Genomic DNA, 20,322 nt, shown 5'->3' with positions numbered 1-20,322 from the left:
GATTATCCAAAGCCTCGACTTTCCGAAGTTTCGATTATCCGAAGGTTTGTATGAGACTTCGGATAATCGAATCAGAAAAAAACGTGTTTATTTTTTCTTGTTTGTAACATCAAATTCGAGTTCTGCGACCCCATTTTAGTCAAATTTGAGTGGTTGCCAATTAAATAAAAAAATGCATTTCAATTTGTGTATTGTGTAAAAAATACTGTTCTTTTTTTAAATTTGAGTATTTGAATCCTAAAACTCTAAGACAATCAAAATGCATACGAATTTTTCTAATCGTTTAGTACCCATATTGCAAATTATAAAAATTGGAGTATTTTCAAAAAGTTTGAATGTTACTATTAATCTAATCTAATCTAATAAGTGAAAACGTTGAAAAGACATACAACATTTTGAATCGTTACCATATTGCAAATTATGGAAATTTGAGTATTTTCAAAGAAATACGGTATTTTGGGAAAATTTGAGTAGTTTTTTTTCAAAAATGCTGGCAAAATTTCGAATTGTTCGATACCCATAAAGCAAATAATAAAAATTGAGTATTTTAAAAAAGTAAAAAAAATGTTTTTTTTTGAGTTTTTTTTTTAAATTGATACTTTACTACTTTATACAAAAAATCATTTTGGTGAAATCTTTAAAAAGAAGCCGAATTTGGCTACAATTCAATCAAATTCAACGATAACCGTTATCGTTATTGTCGGACGCTAAGGTTACTGACGGTAACAATACCTTTACATCTCGATGAAAACATTTTTTTTTTCACACACGATATACAAAACATTGAAGAGAACATTTTCCAAAGCATAAAATAGAAAAAGTAAGAGCGTGAGTTTCAATGGAGACGCTTGGTTGCTTATAATGAATCCATGGAAGCGCTTGTTTTATCGCAATCAATCCCTAGAATTTCGACCCGAAATTCCAGCAATTTTTTGTTGTTGAAAATTTGACGGAAATTTAATTTCAAGTTCAGGGAAATCATGAAATCATTAAACAATATTTTTCCTGTTGTAAAATCGCACTCACCTTTCAAAATCGACACGGCCTCCCGGGACAGCCAAACCGGGTACAGCACGTCGTCCCGCAGGATGGCCTCGAACAGATCGTCCTCGTTGTCCGCCTCGAACGGCGGCTGACCGGCCATCATCTCGTACATCAGCACGCCCAGCGCCCACCAGTCGACCGAGGGTCCGTAGTCCAGCTCCTGTAAAATTTCCGGCGCAATGTAGTCCGGCGTGCCGCAGAACGTCGACGTCAGATTATCCCCGATGATGCCCTCCTGTGAGGAAAGATAAAACAATGGGTTAGGTGTTGGTTTTAAGGAGATGGATGATGGTAGCTTACCTTGCACATGCCGAAATCGGCCAGCTTGCAGTGGCCTTCCGCGTCCAGCAGGATGTTGTCCAGCTTTAGATCGCGGTAGATTACACCGTTACGGTGTAGAAACTGTAGCGCGAGCGTCACCTCGGCGGCGTAGAATGCCGCCCGCGGTTCGTCAAACTTCCGTGCCCGCTGGATCTGGAACATGAGATCGCCCCCGTTGACGTACTCCATCACGAAGAACAGCCGGTCCGGCGTCTGGAAGCAGGAATGCAGCGCGGTCAAGAACGGATGCTTGGCTGCCAGCGCCAGGATTCGCTTCTCGGTCATCGTGCAGTCCACGTCGTCGTCCTGCAGGATCACGTCCTTTTTCAGCACCTTGATGGCGTACACCTCTTCGGTGCCCTTTCGCTCGGCCAGCATGACCTTGCCGAAGGAGCCCTTGCCGAGCACCTTGATGAAGTTGAAGTCGGTCAGGCACGTCTTGCCGATGGACGAGCCGCCGCTGGCCGAACGATTGCTGCCGTCCTCCTCCTGAGATGTGGATGCGCCGCCCTGCTTCGACGAGGTCGCCCCGGCCCGCTGGGACATTACCGAGCCCTGCTGGGACAGGTCCGTGTCCAGGCTGCTCTTCGAGGTCGAGAAGGAGTCCAGCGAACTGTCCTCGCTGCGCTCCGACATGGATGAGTTGTCGCTAGGCGCTTGGTTTAAATACTGTAACAGAAAATGAAAACGATTTAAATTTTAGTATACTTTATGTAAACAGAAATATAAAAAAATTGCTTTACAACGCTAATATTTCATAATTCTTTGCAATAAAAAAAAAACTTCCAGAAAACGGGAAATCGTTAAAATCAAGAAGCTAAGTCCCACTGCCTCATTTTAAAATAAGAGCCACCCACAAATAAATACACCTCAATTTCAAAACAATCGAGAGATTATACGAAGCATTAAAAAAAACACCAAAAATTTAAACCTAATCCCGGTTGTGCTGATAAGAAAAAAGAAGCATCGTAAGACGAGGTGGCCGAGAGGTTAAGGCGTTGGACTGCTAATCCAATGTGCTCTGCACGCGTGGGTTCGAATCCCATCCTCGTCGGGAAAGCTTTTTTATCTTTGTTGGATGATGAAACTACAATAACAATGTTGTTTACTAAATTAATTGACTGAAACCGTTAATCGATGTCAAACCGATCAATTTACTGCAATGCTTAGGGGCTAAATAAGAGACTACGTAGACAATTATATAGGGAGAGGGAGGGGTTCTAGCCTGTACTTGATAGCTAGCTTTTAACAGTCGAAAGATATTTTAAACCATTATTTAGCTATTCTTTTCAAAATCGGCCGATTTCGTGCATTTTTATTTTATTGTAGTTATTTTTCATTTGGCTCAAACTTTGTGGGGAGGAAGTCCTTATCCTCTTCATATAATTTTTGGCAGCTGTCCTTACAAAAATAGTATGCAAATATTCGAAAATCTGTAACCTTTGAAGAAGTTTTCTAACATATTTGGTGTTTTCGGCAAAGTTGAAGGTATGTGCATAGAAAACAAATGATCGTTTTTTAACTATTTTTCAAAAAAAAACTATATTGATTTTTTTTCGTTTTGTTTTAGGGGATAAAACCCCGTTTTTTTTAAAGAAAATCTAGTAATCTTACCCAATAAAAGTGTAAGAATTTACAATCGACTCTCTGGCTGTCGATCTTCTCGATATCAATATTGCTCCTTGTACCGATAATTCTTCAGTCCCTTCAAAATGCATACTTCGATTCTCTTCATTCCTCGATATTTTCTCTTGATTGAAGAATCTCTTCCTCGGCGGTCCCTTGGATTCTTTTTGTTTTAAAAATCTCTTCCGCTTTTCAATATTTTCACTGTCTCATGGCTTGCATATACATTTTTCTTTGCAAAATGAAGCTTTGAAGGGTGTTTGACATTTATTTGTTTTTGTTTTGTGGACGTTGCCATGATTCTATCCCATAGCTGGGTGTTAGGAAAAAAATATTTCTAGAGTAAATTTTCAAAACAACCTATCCCTCATGGGTTTCCTATGCAGATAGGACCTTTTGAAAATTTAATCGAGATTTTCAATCGAGTCTTCATTTTTTTTTCATTTGTTCTATAAAGTGATGCTTCTCTTCTTCGACGGTCCCTTGGATATCGACAGCCGGAGAGTCGACTGTAGTTTTTAATTAAAAATCAAATTTGAAATCAAAAAATAGTTTCCATTTTTATATAAAAAAATTTGTCCCGCGGTTCTGGCCAAGATCGAGAGCCAATTTTTCAAAAAAAAATAAAAGCAAAAACTATCATAAAATGCTTTATAGTGTATAACAGTTAGGCTGGTACAAAGATTTTTAAAAGATTTTGTCTCCCACCCCCTTCAAAATCGGCACGAAAAATCAGGGAGCAAAAAAACCTTTTTTTTTAATCTTCAAAATTCTAATAGAAGTTCAAGTGCAATCAGCTGAAATAAATTTAAAATGCATTCCCCTGCGTTTAGAATTATTTTCGACATGTTTGGGTTTAATCAAAAATCTTTAGAATTTTTTAAAATTTTCGATGCGAAGACAAATTTTTTTTCGTCATAATTTTTGTTTTCCTCAAATCTTAAACATTTTGAAAACTAATGATTGCGAAACAACTGAACTAGTGTAAAATGCATTTTAAAACATTTTTTTTTTCATTCAAATTTTGAGATTATGGCTTATTAATAATTTTTTTGTATTTTTTTTATTTTACCCTATTTTTCAGGAATTTTAGAAGGTATAATAAAATTTGCAAGGGCCTTAAGCAATGTCAAACATAATTTATGGTAAAAATTGAAATATTTATAATTTTTAAAAACAGTGTTCATTTTTGTCCATGTCTGACTTTTTTTTTGAATACCATCATCAGGGGTGACATTGGGTCTGGGGGGTGATATTGGATCATACAAAATTGCTGAAATTGTTATGACCCAATCGCAGCTTTTTGATTTTTTTTCTTTCGAAATGAAAAAAGTTCGACATTTATAAAATTTCACAATTCACTAAAAATAAAATATTTTTATTGCCTTTTTGGTTAATGACATTGTTGAGTCATCAAGCAAGTTTTTTTTTCTTCAAAAAACATTATAAGCTTCCTAGTTTATGTTCCAGAGTACAGCTTAGCGCGTTGCACTAGTGGAGTTCAGTGGAGTTGACAGACTATGGGTCAAAAAACGATACACCTCTCGTAATTTCTTAGTAACAAAAACAATTTAAATAATAACATCGAAAAACTTTTAACGTAGAATTGTTTTTAGATAGTTCACTAACATTTTTTCCAAAATATGGTGGAATTTGATGAACTCTACCTTAAATGCCAATCGTTTAAAAATTGACCCAATCTTACACGTTAGACGGGGTGACATTGAGTCAAATGAAACTAAAATGATGCAAAAATACAAAGATAGGGTCAAAACAAGTCATCCAACCAGGGTTGCCAGGTTGCCAGATAAATCGGGAAATGCCAGATTTTTTTCAGTTAAGTCACCTTAAGATGTCCCCTACAGAACCCTTTTTACAGAATTTAGTTTCATTGAGAAGTCCCTGGGAAATGGTAAAATCCGTAAAAAAACACTTATTGACCCAATGTCAGCTCCTCACTGACGGTACCTTAGATCTACGACTCACCTTAGATCTACGAGGTGGTGTCTTGTCCATGGTGATCCCCATCTCGTTGAGCAACTCGGCCAGCTGTTTCGTGTTGATGCCGCAGTTGTTGGCCACGTTGCCCTCGCAGCGCCGGTGGATGTTCATGCTGCACACCTCGCACTTGAGACCTTGCCGGATGATGCCGTACAGTAGCGAGCCGCAGTGGTCGCAGAACGTCAGCCGTTTGAACGAGTGCACTGAAAACCTGTGTGGTATATTTACATTGAAGCGCTGGGCCGCGTCCTGCGGGGTCGGTCTGGTTTGCTGCAAAAACAGTTTAAGAGTTCAGGATTAGCGCAGGTACAGCTAAATACCGCTACCGCCGCAGTCGCATCTCGCTTACCTCATCTTTCTTCTTTGGACATTTGGTGACGACTGAACTATGGCACCGTTTGTGAACCACACATGTACACACTGAAAAGATGGAAACATTTCGTTAGAAGAGTTAGAACTGATCAATGGAATTTTCCAGCAAAGAACAGTAAACAGCGGTTAGATAGGCAGCTAGAGAAAGGTTGTTGTGATGTCTCAATGTACAAATTAGTGAGCAAAAGAAAAATACGTGTTACTCACAGCGAGTACATGTGCGAAAACAATACAACAGTCGAGAAGAGTGGAAAAGAGATGATCAATACAGAGAAACTTAAAGGGTAGACAAAAGTTCCACGCAGGGTCATAAAGAATTTACAGGTAGGTACATTTCGTTTGTGAGAATGAGCAAATAACAATAGAGGAAGAATGGAAAATAACTACACTTTTGATAACGAAAGAGAGATGTGATCTTAGACGCACAGAAAGAATGAGAAAGAACGACATTCAGAGCAGACAGAGAAGGTGCACACACTCACACACAGGTGTGCGTTCTTCTTACCTTGGCATTGGTATCCTTGCTTGCCTAAACCCCTGTGGCATTGGAAGGGAGTGGAGAAGAAAGTGGGAAATGAACGTTAAATTTACCCCGTCTTTGAGTTGGTTATTGACTTTTTTAACAGAGGAATATAATTTAATTATGTTTTCTTTAATATATTTGGTATTACTAAAAACTTAAAACAATGATATTATATTAAAAAGTATCATATAAATAAATATATTATAAAAATAATCATAAATTTAAAATCATAAATAATAATTATACAAACTTTAAACTGATCTGTATTGCGGAATTTCATTTGAAATCGTTTTTAGTTGATTGCATTTCTTTTTCGCCAATGTTCAATGTTCTGGAGGACGCAACATCAACTTTGAAATGAAATTTTCATTGCTGAAATATACATTTAGAGTCAGAAATTCAGAATACTCAGAAAGTAAAAATCAGACCGAACTATTCCTAATTGTCAATACAAATCGTCTCTACAAAACATTTGACAAATAAAAATATATGAACTCTTAGCAGTCAAATATGATTCATCAAAAGAAATGTGTCGTATTTAGGTACCGTAAGCTGAGGTGATAATAATATCCGGAGTGAATTTGATAATTTTTAGGTTTTGTTTTCGCCAAACGAAGAGTACAAATTAAATACGTACGGAATGGTACCGAATCAAACAAACCGTAATGGAGAAGTCTAGAGTTTTTTTTTTTGATTAGGTTCTATTAACATATGAAAGATAATAGTTTATTGGTCCTTAAAGTATTTCAAGAAATGTTTTCATAAAATTTTGAAAAGATTAAAAGGTTAGTTGACTTCAATCATAAAATTGGTGATAAATAGGTTTATTTTAATCTTCTCAAAGTGCCATGATTCTTTCAAAGCATTTTCGGATTCTTTGTATTATTTTGTTTTTTTTTTTTCAGTTCAGTTGAAAACGCGATATAAATCGATATTTTTTATAAACAAAGCTAAGTTAAAAGAATTTTAGAACGCAATTTTCCTTTTTATCTTAAAAACATATAAACTTAGTTATAAATAATAACTTTATAATTATTTTCTAAACACTATTTTCGCAGCAACCCTAGCAACCCCCTTGAACAGTGTGTTTGTTTTGAATATGGGCACTACACATCCGGAAACTCTCATTCAGTTTGTTGCTTTTTTGAATCACAAAAATATCTTTCATCTAACGCAATTTTTTGTCACGTGAAAGCCAACATAAACCTTCTTTGACTTCCCAACTGACGTTTCGCGTACGCACACTAGCGCACCACTTGAAAAAAAAAAATTAACCTCACTTGTTTTCGTGCACGTACACGCAATACATGCGCACGTGAATAACTCTATATGCACAAAATGGATAAATGTCAAAGCAAATCACTTCAGCATTCCAAATTATGTCACGCTTGGGCTTTATAGGGTATTTTAACCATTAGTGGACCCCCTAGTAGAGGCGAAGCACATTTTTCACAAATTTTCAATATTTTAAGCACTTTTTCATAACCCTTTGTACAAAACAATGAAAACTGAAGTCTTTTGAACAATTTTGATTATTTGTTTCATCAGTTTATTTGTTTTTGAGCAGAAAAGTAGCCATTTGAAAAAAAGTTTTTTTTGCCTGTTATGGACCCCCTTTTCCTATAGTGGACCCGGGACCATAATCCGATTGTGGAACCGGGTCCACTATAGGCAAACTGTTATTTTGGGTCTCCTACGAAAGGCCGAATCTCAAAAGGCCGAATCCCGAAAGGCCGAAATTCAAAAGGCCGAATTAATCGAAAGGCAGAATTCTCATAAGGCCGAATCCCAAAAGGCCGAATGCTCAAAAGGCCGAATCCCATAAGGCAAACCGCACCCGAAAAGGCGGAAACGCATTCCAAACTTCGTTTGGAATGCGTTTCCGCCTTTTCGGGTGCGGTTTGCTATTTTTATTTTTATAAACCATAGTTATATAACTAAAATTGCTTTCGAAATAAAGAAGGCAAAACTTTCTAGCATTGTTGCTAACAAAATTTTTAAAGTTTTAATTTATTTGCGCAAAAAATTAATTGTAATTATTTGAATTCATCTAAGTACTTGGTGACAAATGATCAAATTTCGATTACCGTCACCATAATTCAATAGACAACAAGATTGAAACACTTTTGAAATGCTTTAATTCATTCTACTCTACTCACTTGTATGCATGATGGTAACAAAATGATCGGTAAAAATAAACAGAATGTACTCAATATGTACTTATTTCGCTTAAAATTACAAAAAAAGATCATAGTTTGTTAGTTTACTGTATCTTTGAACATCATAATCAATGAAAATCGTGATAATATGAATAAAATTCTGAATTCCATAATCATTCTGCCTTTCGGGACATTCGGCCTTTTGAGACGTTTTGCCTTCTGAGCAAAAGACAAAATTCGGCCTTTTGAATTTCGGCCTTCCGAGATTCTGCCTTTTGAGTTTCGGCCTTTTGAGGCAATCCCGTTATTTTTATACCAACAAGCCTTACCCGCAAACTTCGTTCTGCCTTTTTTCGTTTGTTGACGTTTTTAACTTTTTTTACTTATTCAGCCTCCTGTGATCAAAATTTGATTTTACATAATTTTTCCCATGCAATCTGCAGATTTTCCGGAATTGGTTCCAGAGTGGCCAAAGTTGTAACTTTTTGTCGTAAGAACCTTCCTTGGGCTTATACGAACCCAACGCAACAAAGAGCACCTCGATCCGACGCTCCGTATTGAACTGATTCGCGTTCGAACAAAACCGTCGAAATTCTTTATAGGGGCAGGGGGGGCAGAATGGACCATGGGGGCAGAACGGGCCACCCTTGGTTTTGGGCTTTAGAATGGATTTAGACCAACTGTAAGGCAAGGGTCTTATAAAGGACGTCAAATAGCATCACCATACCGAAAACGACGTTTGAATTCATTGTATTTTTCGAATTATGAGCAAAAATGTAAATTTCTCGAGTTTTTTTTGAATTTTTGCTTTTTGGGTGTTTTTAGAACCGCCTTGAGTCAGGGGTATTCAAAAACACCCAAAAAGCAAAAAGTGAAAATTTTGTTTATAGGACCTTTTCAAAAAAAACTCGAGATTTATTGACAAAACCACGCAAATGTTGTTTATTTCGAGGTTTTTAAATAAACTTTCTGAAAAGTTGGATTGTTTGAAAAAGTTTGCTCAATGCTTATAACGTTACTAGATGCTACTACCAAGGTATACAAACAACAACGGAACCTTAAAATCATTTAGAGACTTGGTGGTGGAAGTGTTAAATTAAAATCCACTTGGGGCAGAATGGACCACCCTTATCCTGCCTTATAAAAACAATCAAAAGTTAAAAAATTTGATCTAAATGGATTATTTAACTCCTGGTAGCTTCACAAATCACGTTTAATGCAACAAAAGTTGATTTTTTAGTTGTTTCGACGCTTAGTTGTAAAAATAGTGTCTTTTTCGACATATTTACACTATTTTCAAAAATCTTTGTTTTTTAAGTTACTATTTTTATAAAAGTGATCAAATTGCATGGAAACTATAATGAAAAGGTCCCTCAAGTAATTTCTTATCACCCTTCAACGTTGTATTAGAAGAAATGGCTTGTTTTCTAAGGTGGCCCATTCTGCCCCGCAGGGTGGTCCATTCTGCCCCGCACCCTGGAAAGTTAGTCGAAAAAACTTTTTTTTTTAAAGTGGCTCAAAAATAGTTTTAAGTAAAAAAATTTCATCAACCATGTATACAACATTGAAGGGAACATTCCAAAGCATAAGCCTACTACACTGGATTCATAAATTTTTAAGTTTTTCTATGGTTTTTGGTGCATTTCCCTTAGGCGGTCCATTCTGCCCCCCTGCCCCTATATATAGATAGATTTAACCGATATTTGATGTTTTGATGCATGGTGTAGGTCTAATGATAGCTATAATGAATAAAATATAGATTTTGCTCACTTTTCATCATAAACAAAAATGTTTTGTTAACAAATTTGGCTTTAAAAAACAACAAAAAAACCTAACAGACATGCAAACACATTTATTTCCGAAAAAGATCAGGGAAAACGTTTCAAAAACCACTGTAAACATAAAAAAATGGTTGACCAAAACTTAACAATAGATTTGTTTACAGTTGCTGATAAAATCACGCATGTTTATTAAAAAAAAATGTTTTGTTCTTGATTTATTATTATAAAATATAATTTCAAACTGAAATTATGATGCTTCAGTTAAGTACAATTGACTATAGTTTTGATTAATTATAATTTTTTACGGCTTCAGCATTTTTGGTACTTTTAACATGAAACAGCTATATTTAAACTCGTAATTGAAAAAAAAAAATATGCATTTAGGTTGATAACAACAATCATTTATTGTATGTTTATGAGAAACTTTTGCTTAATTACACAGTTTTCTTCATTTTTGAAGGTTAAATTAACAGGGGTCCACTTTTGGAAAAGTTTGGATTTTCGTTGTCCTATATTGGGCCCCCCTAATTTTTGCTCGAAAATTAGCAGTTCTTCGCTTTATTTTAGTAAAGTTCCTTAAACTTAATTTTTTTTTGATTTAAATGATGCTTGAAATTGTGATTTTATTAATTTTTTCATCAAAAACCCTTCAGAGGGTCCACTATAGGAAAGGGGTCCACGAATGGATAACGTACCCTACATTGTTTATATTTACAACTGTGGTGTAGCTGTTGCAGTTGGGATCATTCGTAAATCACGTTACGAATTCTCTCTTTTCAACACCCGGCTTACTACACTCAACCCCCGATGGTTGGTCACTTTTTCGTTTGACACTTTTTTAGTTTGTACCCCGTTGGTTGGTCAAAGTCAAACTAAAAAGTGACGAATTTCAGATAAAAAAAAATGATAAACATTGATAAAAATATATTCACAATATTCTATAGTGTGGAGACAATAATTACAGCAACACAACGTTGTGCGTGTTGTTTGCTAAACATCAGGGAATGTTGCTTCATATATTTTTGGAAATAATCTTCAAAATAATTGCAAGACTCGTATAGACCGACATGGCAAAACCAAATTAAAAAATAAACATGTTCATGTTGTGACGACAAGCGATCAAGTAGCATAAAACCATTACCATATAAATTCCCGACAGTGAGAGCAGAATGTTGGCTGGCGCAAAAACGTGGCCATAAATTTGTGGCCATTAACCTGAAACGAGAGAAAGAGAAAATAAAATATGTTAGTGAATGATTTTTTAATTCTTGTTTTGTTCAAAATTAATTTAACCTATCTGTTTAAAATGAAAATTGAACGTTTTGTATTAAATTATCATAATTGTACTATTATGTACATCATTTGTACATATTTGTACTTGTACTTCATACATCATCTGGAAATTGATTTGTTCCCCTATTTCGCTCTACTGACTCTAATGGTTGAATGCGAAATAGGGCACGAGAGCTAGTCATCAAAAATCATCCCCGCAAGAAATGGCAAATCAGAGCGAGAGTGAGCCGCAGCAGCAGCAGCAAGAACAAAACATATTCGAATAAATCATTCAACACATTATTCAAAATATTTTTCTGCTAAAAATAGAACCAATTCCTTCGGTCCATCTCTTTTCACATCGACGTTTGTATTCTCTGTTGAGGCTGCTATTGCTTGCCCACGTACACACACACGATTTACCACTACCTGTCAGCACATCTCCGGACACAAACACACATTCAACCCAGGGAAGGAGGATAAAAGTCACACACGTACACTATTGGGGCGGGTTGGTTCGATCTGCGATGATGAGTGTGATGGAAAGCGCGCGCCGTGATCGGGTCTCGTGCAACAAGCACCACGTCCTCGTCTCTCGGTACTGCAACTGCAACAACTGGTCGTCGATCGATGGGGATTAACCTCAAGTCCACCCCCTAGAATAGTGTGTCATCCCCCCGCTAGTATTGCTTGCTAAATTTCCTTTTTCCTCTGTGTTCTGGTGTAATCAGTGGACATAGACAAATGGATTTGGTAGTTGATTTTGTTAAATGTTTAGTGATTTTTGTTTGTAAAATATTTCCTTTTTATTTTTATTTGACTTTTATAACAACCATTTCTGAATAATACAATCAAATTAAAATTAATCCAATCCGATAGAGAAGAGATTGGAAGTGTTTTTTAAAAATTGGAGCAAGTTTATTTTTCAATTAAAAAATGAATTATTCTAGTCGAAAATGTAATAAGTTTGTGATATTTTATTACATTTCAACTAGATCCTTCTTATATTAGCCAAATTAGCCAACACTATAGCATTGTAAGTATCTTTTCATAAATGGCATGTGAAAATGTTCCAAACACAGTATTTAGCTTAAGATTCACATTTTGCTTATCCTCAAAAATCAATAACTTTTTGATCTCGAAAATAGTCACATAGCTAGGGCCAATGATTTTTCGCGATTTTGCGGAAGCCGCGTATTTGCCCTGAAATTTAGTTAATACCGTAAAATGCTACGATATTCGAAATAATCTATTGTCCAATTGCTCCTTGATGAAAAAATAGATGGATAGATGGATGGATGGATCATTTTTGAAGATATTGTTTAATACAATATTTTACTAAATGCAGATAATTGATTGTAAATTTTTAGTGAAAATCGCTTTGATTGATTGATATGATATGGAGTAAAAAATGGGAATTTTTAAAGCATCTTAAAACACATGAAAATTTTTCTTTACTACGCAAAATTAAAAAAAAGTGAAAGAACGTTATCCAAAACTTCAATGATTTTTTTTATTATTTATTGTTTTACTGGTTTTACTTTTGATGAATCAGTTGTTGAGGATGTGTTTCGTTTTGAAGCTGTTAAAAAATAAAATGTCTAAAAACTCATTTGAAAGAAGGATAGATAAATCTTAAAAAGCTTATGAAAATGGTACGAAATTTCACAAAATTGAATTTGTTTTTTTGCAATGAATATGTTTTGGTAAGGGGTGTAATTTTGTATCTTGAACTACTTCTAACTTTTTATGTTACTATTTTGTACAAAATTATTCTAAATTTTTTTAAGCAACTTTAAGAGTACCGTTTTGTGATACCGTTTTGGTTTATTTTTTTTTGCCGTGAAAACTAGCCTTACACATAACAAATTAAAACCCTTTTACTCTTACTAGATCTCAATTCATTTTACTTATAAAACATAAAAAAGTTCCATCAGATTTTGATACATTTTATTTCACGATCATCTTAATTTTGATCCTTTTCATAAACTGTTATTTTGATTTTTATTAAGTTTTCATCCCAAAATAAACTTTTTCATTTGACAATGTTGATTTTTTAAACTTTCATGAACAATCCGAATCAAACGGATAGAAGCTTCGAAACAACTTCTTAAGTTTTTATGGTATAAGTTGGTACTTGAACTATTATTTTAATAAATTATATAACCCTTCATTGTTTGCATTATATTCATTTAACTCATATTATTATATAGGGTATATGACCCTATTTTGGACCTAGTACGTATTTTGGACCTATTTTTATTAATCGAGGTAGTTCAGGCTTTTAAAGTACAAATTCACTGAATCCATCCAACAGAAAGTGTAAGCAGGATCGTTTTGTAGCTTACCTCTTCCAAAAATGTTAACATTTTTTATTATTTCCGCTTTTTCAGCCACTTTTTCCAATGCCATTTGTATTTCCTACCATTTTCCTAGCACATCGATTAGGTCCAAATTTTCCGGCCTCGTTGCTTATCGGATTTGGCTCACGACACCTTGATGATTTTTTCTGTTATGTTTTCCGTCACTAAACCATTGAAATAACTATTCTATTATCGAAAAAACTCAATTCAAAATATTTTTTTCAAATCACCCGCGTTGGATCAGTTTTTGGAGCTACTTTGCCGTCGGTTCAAGGCTATCACCAACACATGTATAAAGAGGTGTTGCCAGTTTTGTTTATCAATTTATTTCGATATTTCATTGACATTAATTGAAATTTTTTAATTTAATATTTTGAATTGCATTCCTTTACTGTAATTATTTGAAAGAAATCTAAGCTTTAAAAAGCAAATGATTAACAGAAACAATGAAAATATGTTTTTTAAACGATAAAAATGCAAAATGATGATAGAGATTTAGATGATTGTTAGGACCGATTGCAAAGTATCCCAACATTTAAACTGATGTTGATTTACTTTTGTCTTAACATCATTATCACCAATTTAGCTGCACATATTTTTAAATTTTGCTTCAAAAAATGCAAACTGGCTACCCTGTTGGAATTGAAGGGGAAACGATTGAAAAACCTAAAGGGTCTAGTTCATTAAATCGTCAGCTGTCACCGTGACAGGAGCTGTCAACATTGCTTACGAGTGGTTTTTGAAAAAGTCGTATGAATTAAATTTAAAAATCTTGAGTTCGTTTTAAAAAGGTCCTAAGCGATAGTTTTAAACAAATCAATTTTTCGATCAGTTCTCGATCAATTTGTGAATTATAAATAAAAAATGCTTTGAATTGTCATCTGCACTGCCCATGTTCGCATAAATGTCGAAGATCGTGATGGCTGTTACGACGTATTGCAAACTAATCAGAGAAATATACATAATATGTATTATGGAAAATATATTTTTTGTAAGTTTTGACTGATTTTTGCATATCTTTCAAATATTTTTTAAAAATACAGGTACAACGTATTTTTTCACAATTGGCAGCGTTGGCTTACAATAAATTACACTTTTAAATTTTACCGTTTCAATCATGTTAGAAACACAATTGAACCAGCTAGAAAAATAAAAATCTCCGAAAGCATAAAAGGTTAATACGATGTTAACTTTATGATTTTTTTTTATTTGAGACATATCTGATTACCATAAATCTGGGTGACTTTAATAGCCGGGGTGACTTTGATAGGTTTGAGATTTTTCCGCAACATGAAGAGTACAAATTAAATACGTACGGAATGGTATGGAATCATACTGACCGTGGTAGCGAAGTGCTCAAAGTACCTCATGAAAAACTTTTAAAGAATTTTTTTGAAAAGTTAGTTAACTATATTTAAGAAAATGTTGATAAATAGCATTATTTTAATCGTCTCAAAGTGTCATGATTTTCTCAATGAACATGATTTTGAATCGTAAAACGGAATGCATTTCGGAATCTTTGGACAATCTTCTACTAGGAAAAGGTAAAATAAGTTTGTAAATAATAAATATTATTAAATATTATTTGTTTCTGATACATAATTCAAAATAATCTCCTAATTTAAAGGCATTTTCATTAAAACAAAATGAATATAAAATGTAAAAACTTTTGATTCATTCTTTGAATTCAGTTAAACATGTAATATAAATTTATAATTTAATAAACAAAACTAGTTTCAACGAATTTCAGGCAAAGTTCTGAATTTTTAACAATTTTACCTGAAATTTATATGTATTATGTTAAAAAGCTTATAAACATAGTTAACTAAATATTTACATAATTGATTTTCTTAAAAATTATATCAGCAACCGAAGTGATGGTAAGTTTGAAATAAAAATAATGTTTGAACACCTCAAATCTGCTTTTAACAAAACAAACTATGACTATCAAAGGCACCCTGGTATTCAAACCAAGATTTTTTTTTCCAAATATTACATTGTTTTTAAAAGTGCAACATGTAGTTAAACTTTTTGTCAAGCAACTGTAAAGTTTAACATGACAGATGAGAAAGTTTCACACCAAGTTACAAGCTATTATCTCCCTTTAAAGCAGGGGTGACCAAAGTATGGCCCGCGGGCCAAACGTGGCCCGCGAGGTGATTTTTTGTGGCCCGCGGGCCCATTTTGAATAATCATGTAATATGGCCCGCCGATCACTTGTAAAGTGATTTATACTTGACCAAAATTAAGGTATTTTGCTAATCTTTTTTTACTTTTTGTTGATAATGTGTGATAAAAGTGAAACTAGTTAATATTCATCAAACATTTTTGGAATTTCAGGCTTTCAGGATTTAACCAGACTAAATTATGAAATTGGAAGAAATATGGCTGTTGCAAGTATTTTACAAAGCTTTTTTGACAACCATCCCATCGTCCATAATAAAAAAAAGGCAATTGCAAACCTATTTTTACACTTAAGCTTCCCATCCACCCCGGGATTCAAACTGACGATTGTGAATCCAACTGCCTACCAGCGACTCCAACGAGAAAAAAAATTGACTCAAAAAATCACGGACAAAAATGTTTTTTTCAAAAAAATTCAAAATATCCCTAGAAATTTGAGTTCAATTAGCTGAAATCAATTAAAAATGGATTCCTCTGCGTTTAGAATCATTTTGAGCATGTTCTGCTATAAAAAAATGATTTTAGTGAATTTTCGCTGAAATGTTTTTTGTCGAATCTTAAATTTTTTGAAAATAATGATTGCAATTCAACTTAACAGGTGCTTAAAACATTTTCTAACATTTTTTTCGTTGAAATGTTAAAATTCTGGCTTTCAAGCGTATATTTATATGTCACATTAAATGTAAAGATAAAATTACGCCGTTACACAAATTAGGCAGATTACATGTCGTCATTTTCGAAATATAAAAAAAAAACTTTAAAATTGTATTGAGAACGCAAGTAAATTCAGATATTTTTTTTCCAAATACCTAAAACAATAAAGCAACAATACCTATAGAAAACAGCCCTATTATGTTTTCTATTATTTTTTACTAACGAAAACTTTCAAAAAATACAAAAAAATAAAAACTTCAGCTGATAGATGTATTTTTTAGCCTTATAAATTAAATAACATAATTTATTTTTTTAAATATCTTTTTTGGCCCGCATGCTCATTTAAGCTTCAAATTTGGCCCGGCCTCCAAAAACTTTGAGCACCCCTGCTTTAAAGTTTCTTGATTGTTTAATAATATTTGAACTTTTAAGCTCTGCGTAAAATTTAGAACCTTTTTTCATTGTAACTTGTTATGTATTGTGAATGTATCTCTGTCATTCATTTAATTTTAAGTCAAATGTTTTTGTTGCGACTAATAACGGGTTGTCTTTTATGTTCTAATGCTTGAACAATTAGGTCGTAAGAATACGTAAATTGTAAATAGGACAGATACCTGCTGAAGATGCGTGAGTTTCCATTCAATATAATTCAAACACGTTTTCAAATTCAAATCCATTGTTTTATCATAATTATTTATTTTTTGAAATAAATATTTTCCAAATTATAATCGTGGATAAGCCCTTTGGTTTATCAAACCGAGTTTCTGTAAGTGTGCGTGTTGCCGCCGCACGCCGCAATTCGAGTTGCCCAAATTTCAACCAATCAGAGTGTAGGTCCAAAATAGGTTCAGCGATGTCTCCAAAATACATTCAATAAGTCCAAAAAGCATCCAAAAAATGTTTTACTTGAAATGCTTATTACAATGAAATGGTTAAATTATTTCCAAATTTCAATAGTACACTTTGTTAAGCATAAATTAAGGTACAAAATAATCCTGAAACGAGCCAAATTAGTTAGACCGTTCCTGAGAACAATGCGAAATAAATTGACGCTTTGCATAGTAGGTCCAAAATAGGGCCATATACCCTATTTCAAACGCCTAACATCCCCAAAAAAAATACTAACCCCATCCCAAAAAATAAAATCCCAGGGCTTTCATATATTTTACAGACTGGATGAGGGAGTCGGATTGCCTGGCCCAGGACACATGAATGTCATTGTCATTTTAATCATATCATAATAAATGGATTGAGAATGATAATCTTTTAAAGTCCTTAAGATATAAGTCGGTTACTAACCAAACCGTCTCAGTTGAAACATACTATGGCCATGGCCAAGTCCTGCCAAGACGGGGGTACTAATACATACATACAAGTTCATTGTCAACTGGTCTTTCAAATACATTGAAACCAAATTTGTCCAATAAAAAAGTGTTGATGTCCAGTGGGTTGAAATAATTTTGTAGCTGAACAGAAACTTGTGAAATCTCAATTGAATTAGTTAAATAATTTCTCCACAACAAATTCAATTTTTGTTAATATAGGCTTGTCAATCAAGTGTAAACTATTTAGAATACATTGCTTTGTTTCTGTAGTTTCAATGAAATGTGATTATTTGAATTTAATCATTGATTTGATGGACTTTGGATCCACAAGTCGGAAAAAGACGTAAACAATTAACGGTGCACATCAAACAGAGCGCTTCAATTTCTATAGTCAAATTATTTCGAGATTGGTTCCTTCCAACAATTTAGGAATATGAAGCCAACAACTTCTCTGGTTGCTGTGTACCCTTAAGAAAAAAATATAATGTCACAAATTCATCGATATTTTTAATATTATTAAGGTAGCACAACTGTAATAATGTGTCAAGCGTTTTTTTGGTTTTGTTGTGATATTTTTTGTTTAAACATTTTGAAAATAGGGCGAGACGAAGTTTGTCGGGACAGCTAGTTTTAAAACAAAACAGAACCCTATTTTCACTTTTTTTTTAAATACCATGGTTGACTTTAATGATAAATGAATTTGTTTTGGCTAAATTTGTTTTTTTTTTTACTTTCAGGCACATTTTTAGACTGTTATAAAGAATGCTTTTTAACAAAGCTTTTTTTTTGCGGTGAAACTTGAAAATACCTTTAAAAAAAATTGTCTCAAAAAACGTATTTTTCAAAATAAATTAGGAAATGTTGGTGCAAACAGCTAACATTAATTTTAAATGCATTTCGATGCGTTTTCAGCATGCATGGGTTCATTAAAAAATCTTTAACATTTTAGTGAATTTTTGATGTTCAGTTCTGCACATTGGATCATTAGATCAAAAAATATTTTTTGCAAAAAACAAATTTGTACCCCTGTGTGGACCCTGTGAATTGAAAATAGTTTTAACAGCCTCAATAATGCTCAAAGTAATGTTATAAGTTAAATTTCACCAGAATTGTTTTTTTTTTTCTAAACTTTAAAAAGGTAGTTTTTATTTTCAACGCAGATGTAATCCAACACCCAATAACATCAGACCTCCCTTTGTCTATGTCTCCCAGTACATTGTCATCAATCGGCGCGCTGTCAACAAACAACGACGCGTCCCCACTGACCATGTCATAAGGAGGAGGTTGGTCTGTCCTCGCACAACATCAACAACAACGACAGTAACAACAGGGGCAACGCTGTTGTTGCTGCCTGGCCTGCTGCAACTATTGAGACACGACGGCAAAAGGGCGATGTGCTGTGGCGGCAGACTGTACTCTTGCTCATCATCACCCTCTCCCTCCCCCACCAGCCGATGACATTGAAGCCAACAGTTTCCCAATTGAAATTGAAGGGGTGGGGGTGGTGGTGGTGGGTTATTCTCGAGCAGGGCGCACTTGTTGATAAACAACAACGCGAACACGAACACCGCGGTGGTGGTGTCATGTAAAAACTGTGATGCAGAATACAGCAAGTATATTGGCATATTTACAGTTACAACGGGGCTATATCGAGAAAGCACGAGATGAACCGATCGAACTTTGTATGGGTACACAGAAAGAACACTATTCAGACCTAGGCCAACCAACCAAACAACGAGAGTGAACGGTGGGATAGTTATTGATGGTTGTGTGGTGAAAATTTACCCCCTCTCCTCTAGTATACATTAGTGAGTTCAGTGCACTCATTTGATCTTGAACCAAACGGATGCTAATTAAAATTCTACAATACCAAAAAAAGTGGGATCATACCACAGAGTAAGGGCCAAACATTCATTATTACGTCCATTTGAAACGTTAGTCTCGCTTCCAAAATTTTTCATTTCTTTTTTTTTTTCTTCAAAGAGATCATAACAATAAAAAATGTTTCATTTTTCCACATTGAAAATTGAACCATATTGGCATTAGAAAATGTGGGAATGTTTGAATGAGACTTAGAAAACTTTATTTTTCTTGTTTCTTTTTCCTTAAGCCGCTGTATCTAAGCAACCAGAGGTCTCATCTTCAATGTCTCTTAGACAATTTTATGAGAATTGAACCTAAAATATTTTTTTTTCAGAAATAGTTACTCATTGTCACTATTTTTTAATATCGAGAAACTGAAATTATTTCGCTGAAATCAAACTTTCGGTGGCTATGTCTTTAAAACGGGGCACTCTGACAAAAAAATCTGTAAGGAGGTACTTTTCGATTGCAAACAAAAAAAATTGTGTATGAAATTTGGCTCAAAAGTTGCGGGTTTTTGTCTCCTAAAACATAAAAATAATCTCAGAAATAAAAAAAATCGTATTTTAAGAAAGGGCGTTGTTTGCGCATGCAAAAGGTTCAGATTGTAGATTTTATCAGTTCAGTTAGATCTAGTACTACAGAATAATTCTAAACATCTTCAAATGAGTTCTTGGCATTGTTATAGAATTTCCCGCTAGAACTACCAGCTTTGGTCACAGGAATCTTCTCGAGAAGTGGCCATTGCTCCGCGAGACACAGTACAGAACAGTTCAGACAGAACAGAATCGTCCTGTTCTGAAATACAGCTCAAGATGTAGAAAGTTACAGTTT

General features: G+C 34.2%; 1 protein-coding gene and 1 non-coding gene across 3 annotated transcripts in view; one reads left to right on the top strand and one right to left on the bottom strand.

The window, feature by feature from the left end:
- The window catches only part of LOC6054341 (protein kinase C), a 46,377-nt gene that overhangs the window by 2,854 nt on the left and 23,201 nt on the right, over nt 1–20,322 (bottom strand). Inside the window, exons 1-7 of one of the 2 annotated variants that reach the window (XM_038263334.1) lie at nt 11,598–11,692; nt 10,969–11,042; nt 5,870–5,901; nt 5,342–5,412; nt 4,978–5,262; nt 1,345–2,034; nt 1,027–1,279 (exon numbers count right to left, since the gene is read on the bottom strand). In XM_038263334.1, the coding sequence (XP_038119262.1) occupies nt 1,027–1,279; nt 1,345–2,034; nt 4,978–5,262; nt 5,342–5,412; nt 5,870–5,901; nt 10,969–11,024 (1,387 nt within the window). In that variant the 5' untranslated portion in view covers nt 11,025–11,042; nt 11,598–11,692. Of the gene's footprint in view, nt 1–1,026; nt 1,280–1,344; nt 2,035–4,977; nt 5,263–5,341; nt 5,413–5,869; nt 5,902–10,968; nt 11,043–11,597; nt 11,693–20,322 lie in introns of those variants that run through there. The other variant, XM_038263333.1, reaches the window with a different exon arrangement.
- Trnas-gcu lies at nt 2,338–2,419 on the top strand. Its single transcript has one exon. It is a non-coding gene; the product is annotated as a tRNA-Ser (tRNA).

Source organism: Culex quinquefasciatus, chromosome 3, assembly GCF_015732765.1.
Source record: "Culex quinquefasciatus strain JHB chromosome 3, VPISU_Cqui_1.0_pri_paternal, whole genome shotgun sequence".
Taxonomy (NCBI): Eukaryota; Metazoa; Arthropoda; class Insecta; order Diptera; family Culicidae; genus Culex; species Culex quinquefasciatus.
Note: the sequence above shows the minus strand (reverse complement) of the source record. Positions and strands in the feature narration are given on the sequence as shown.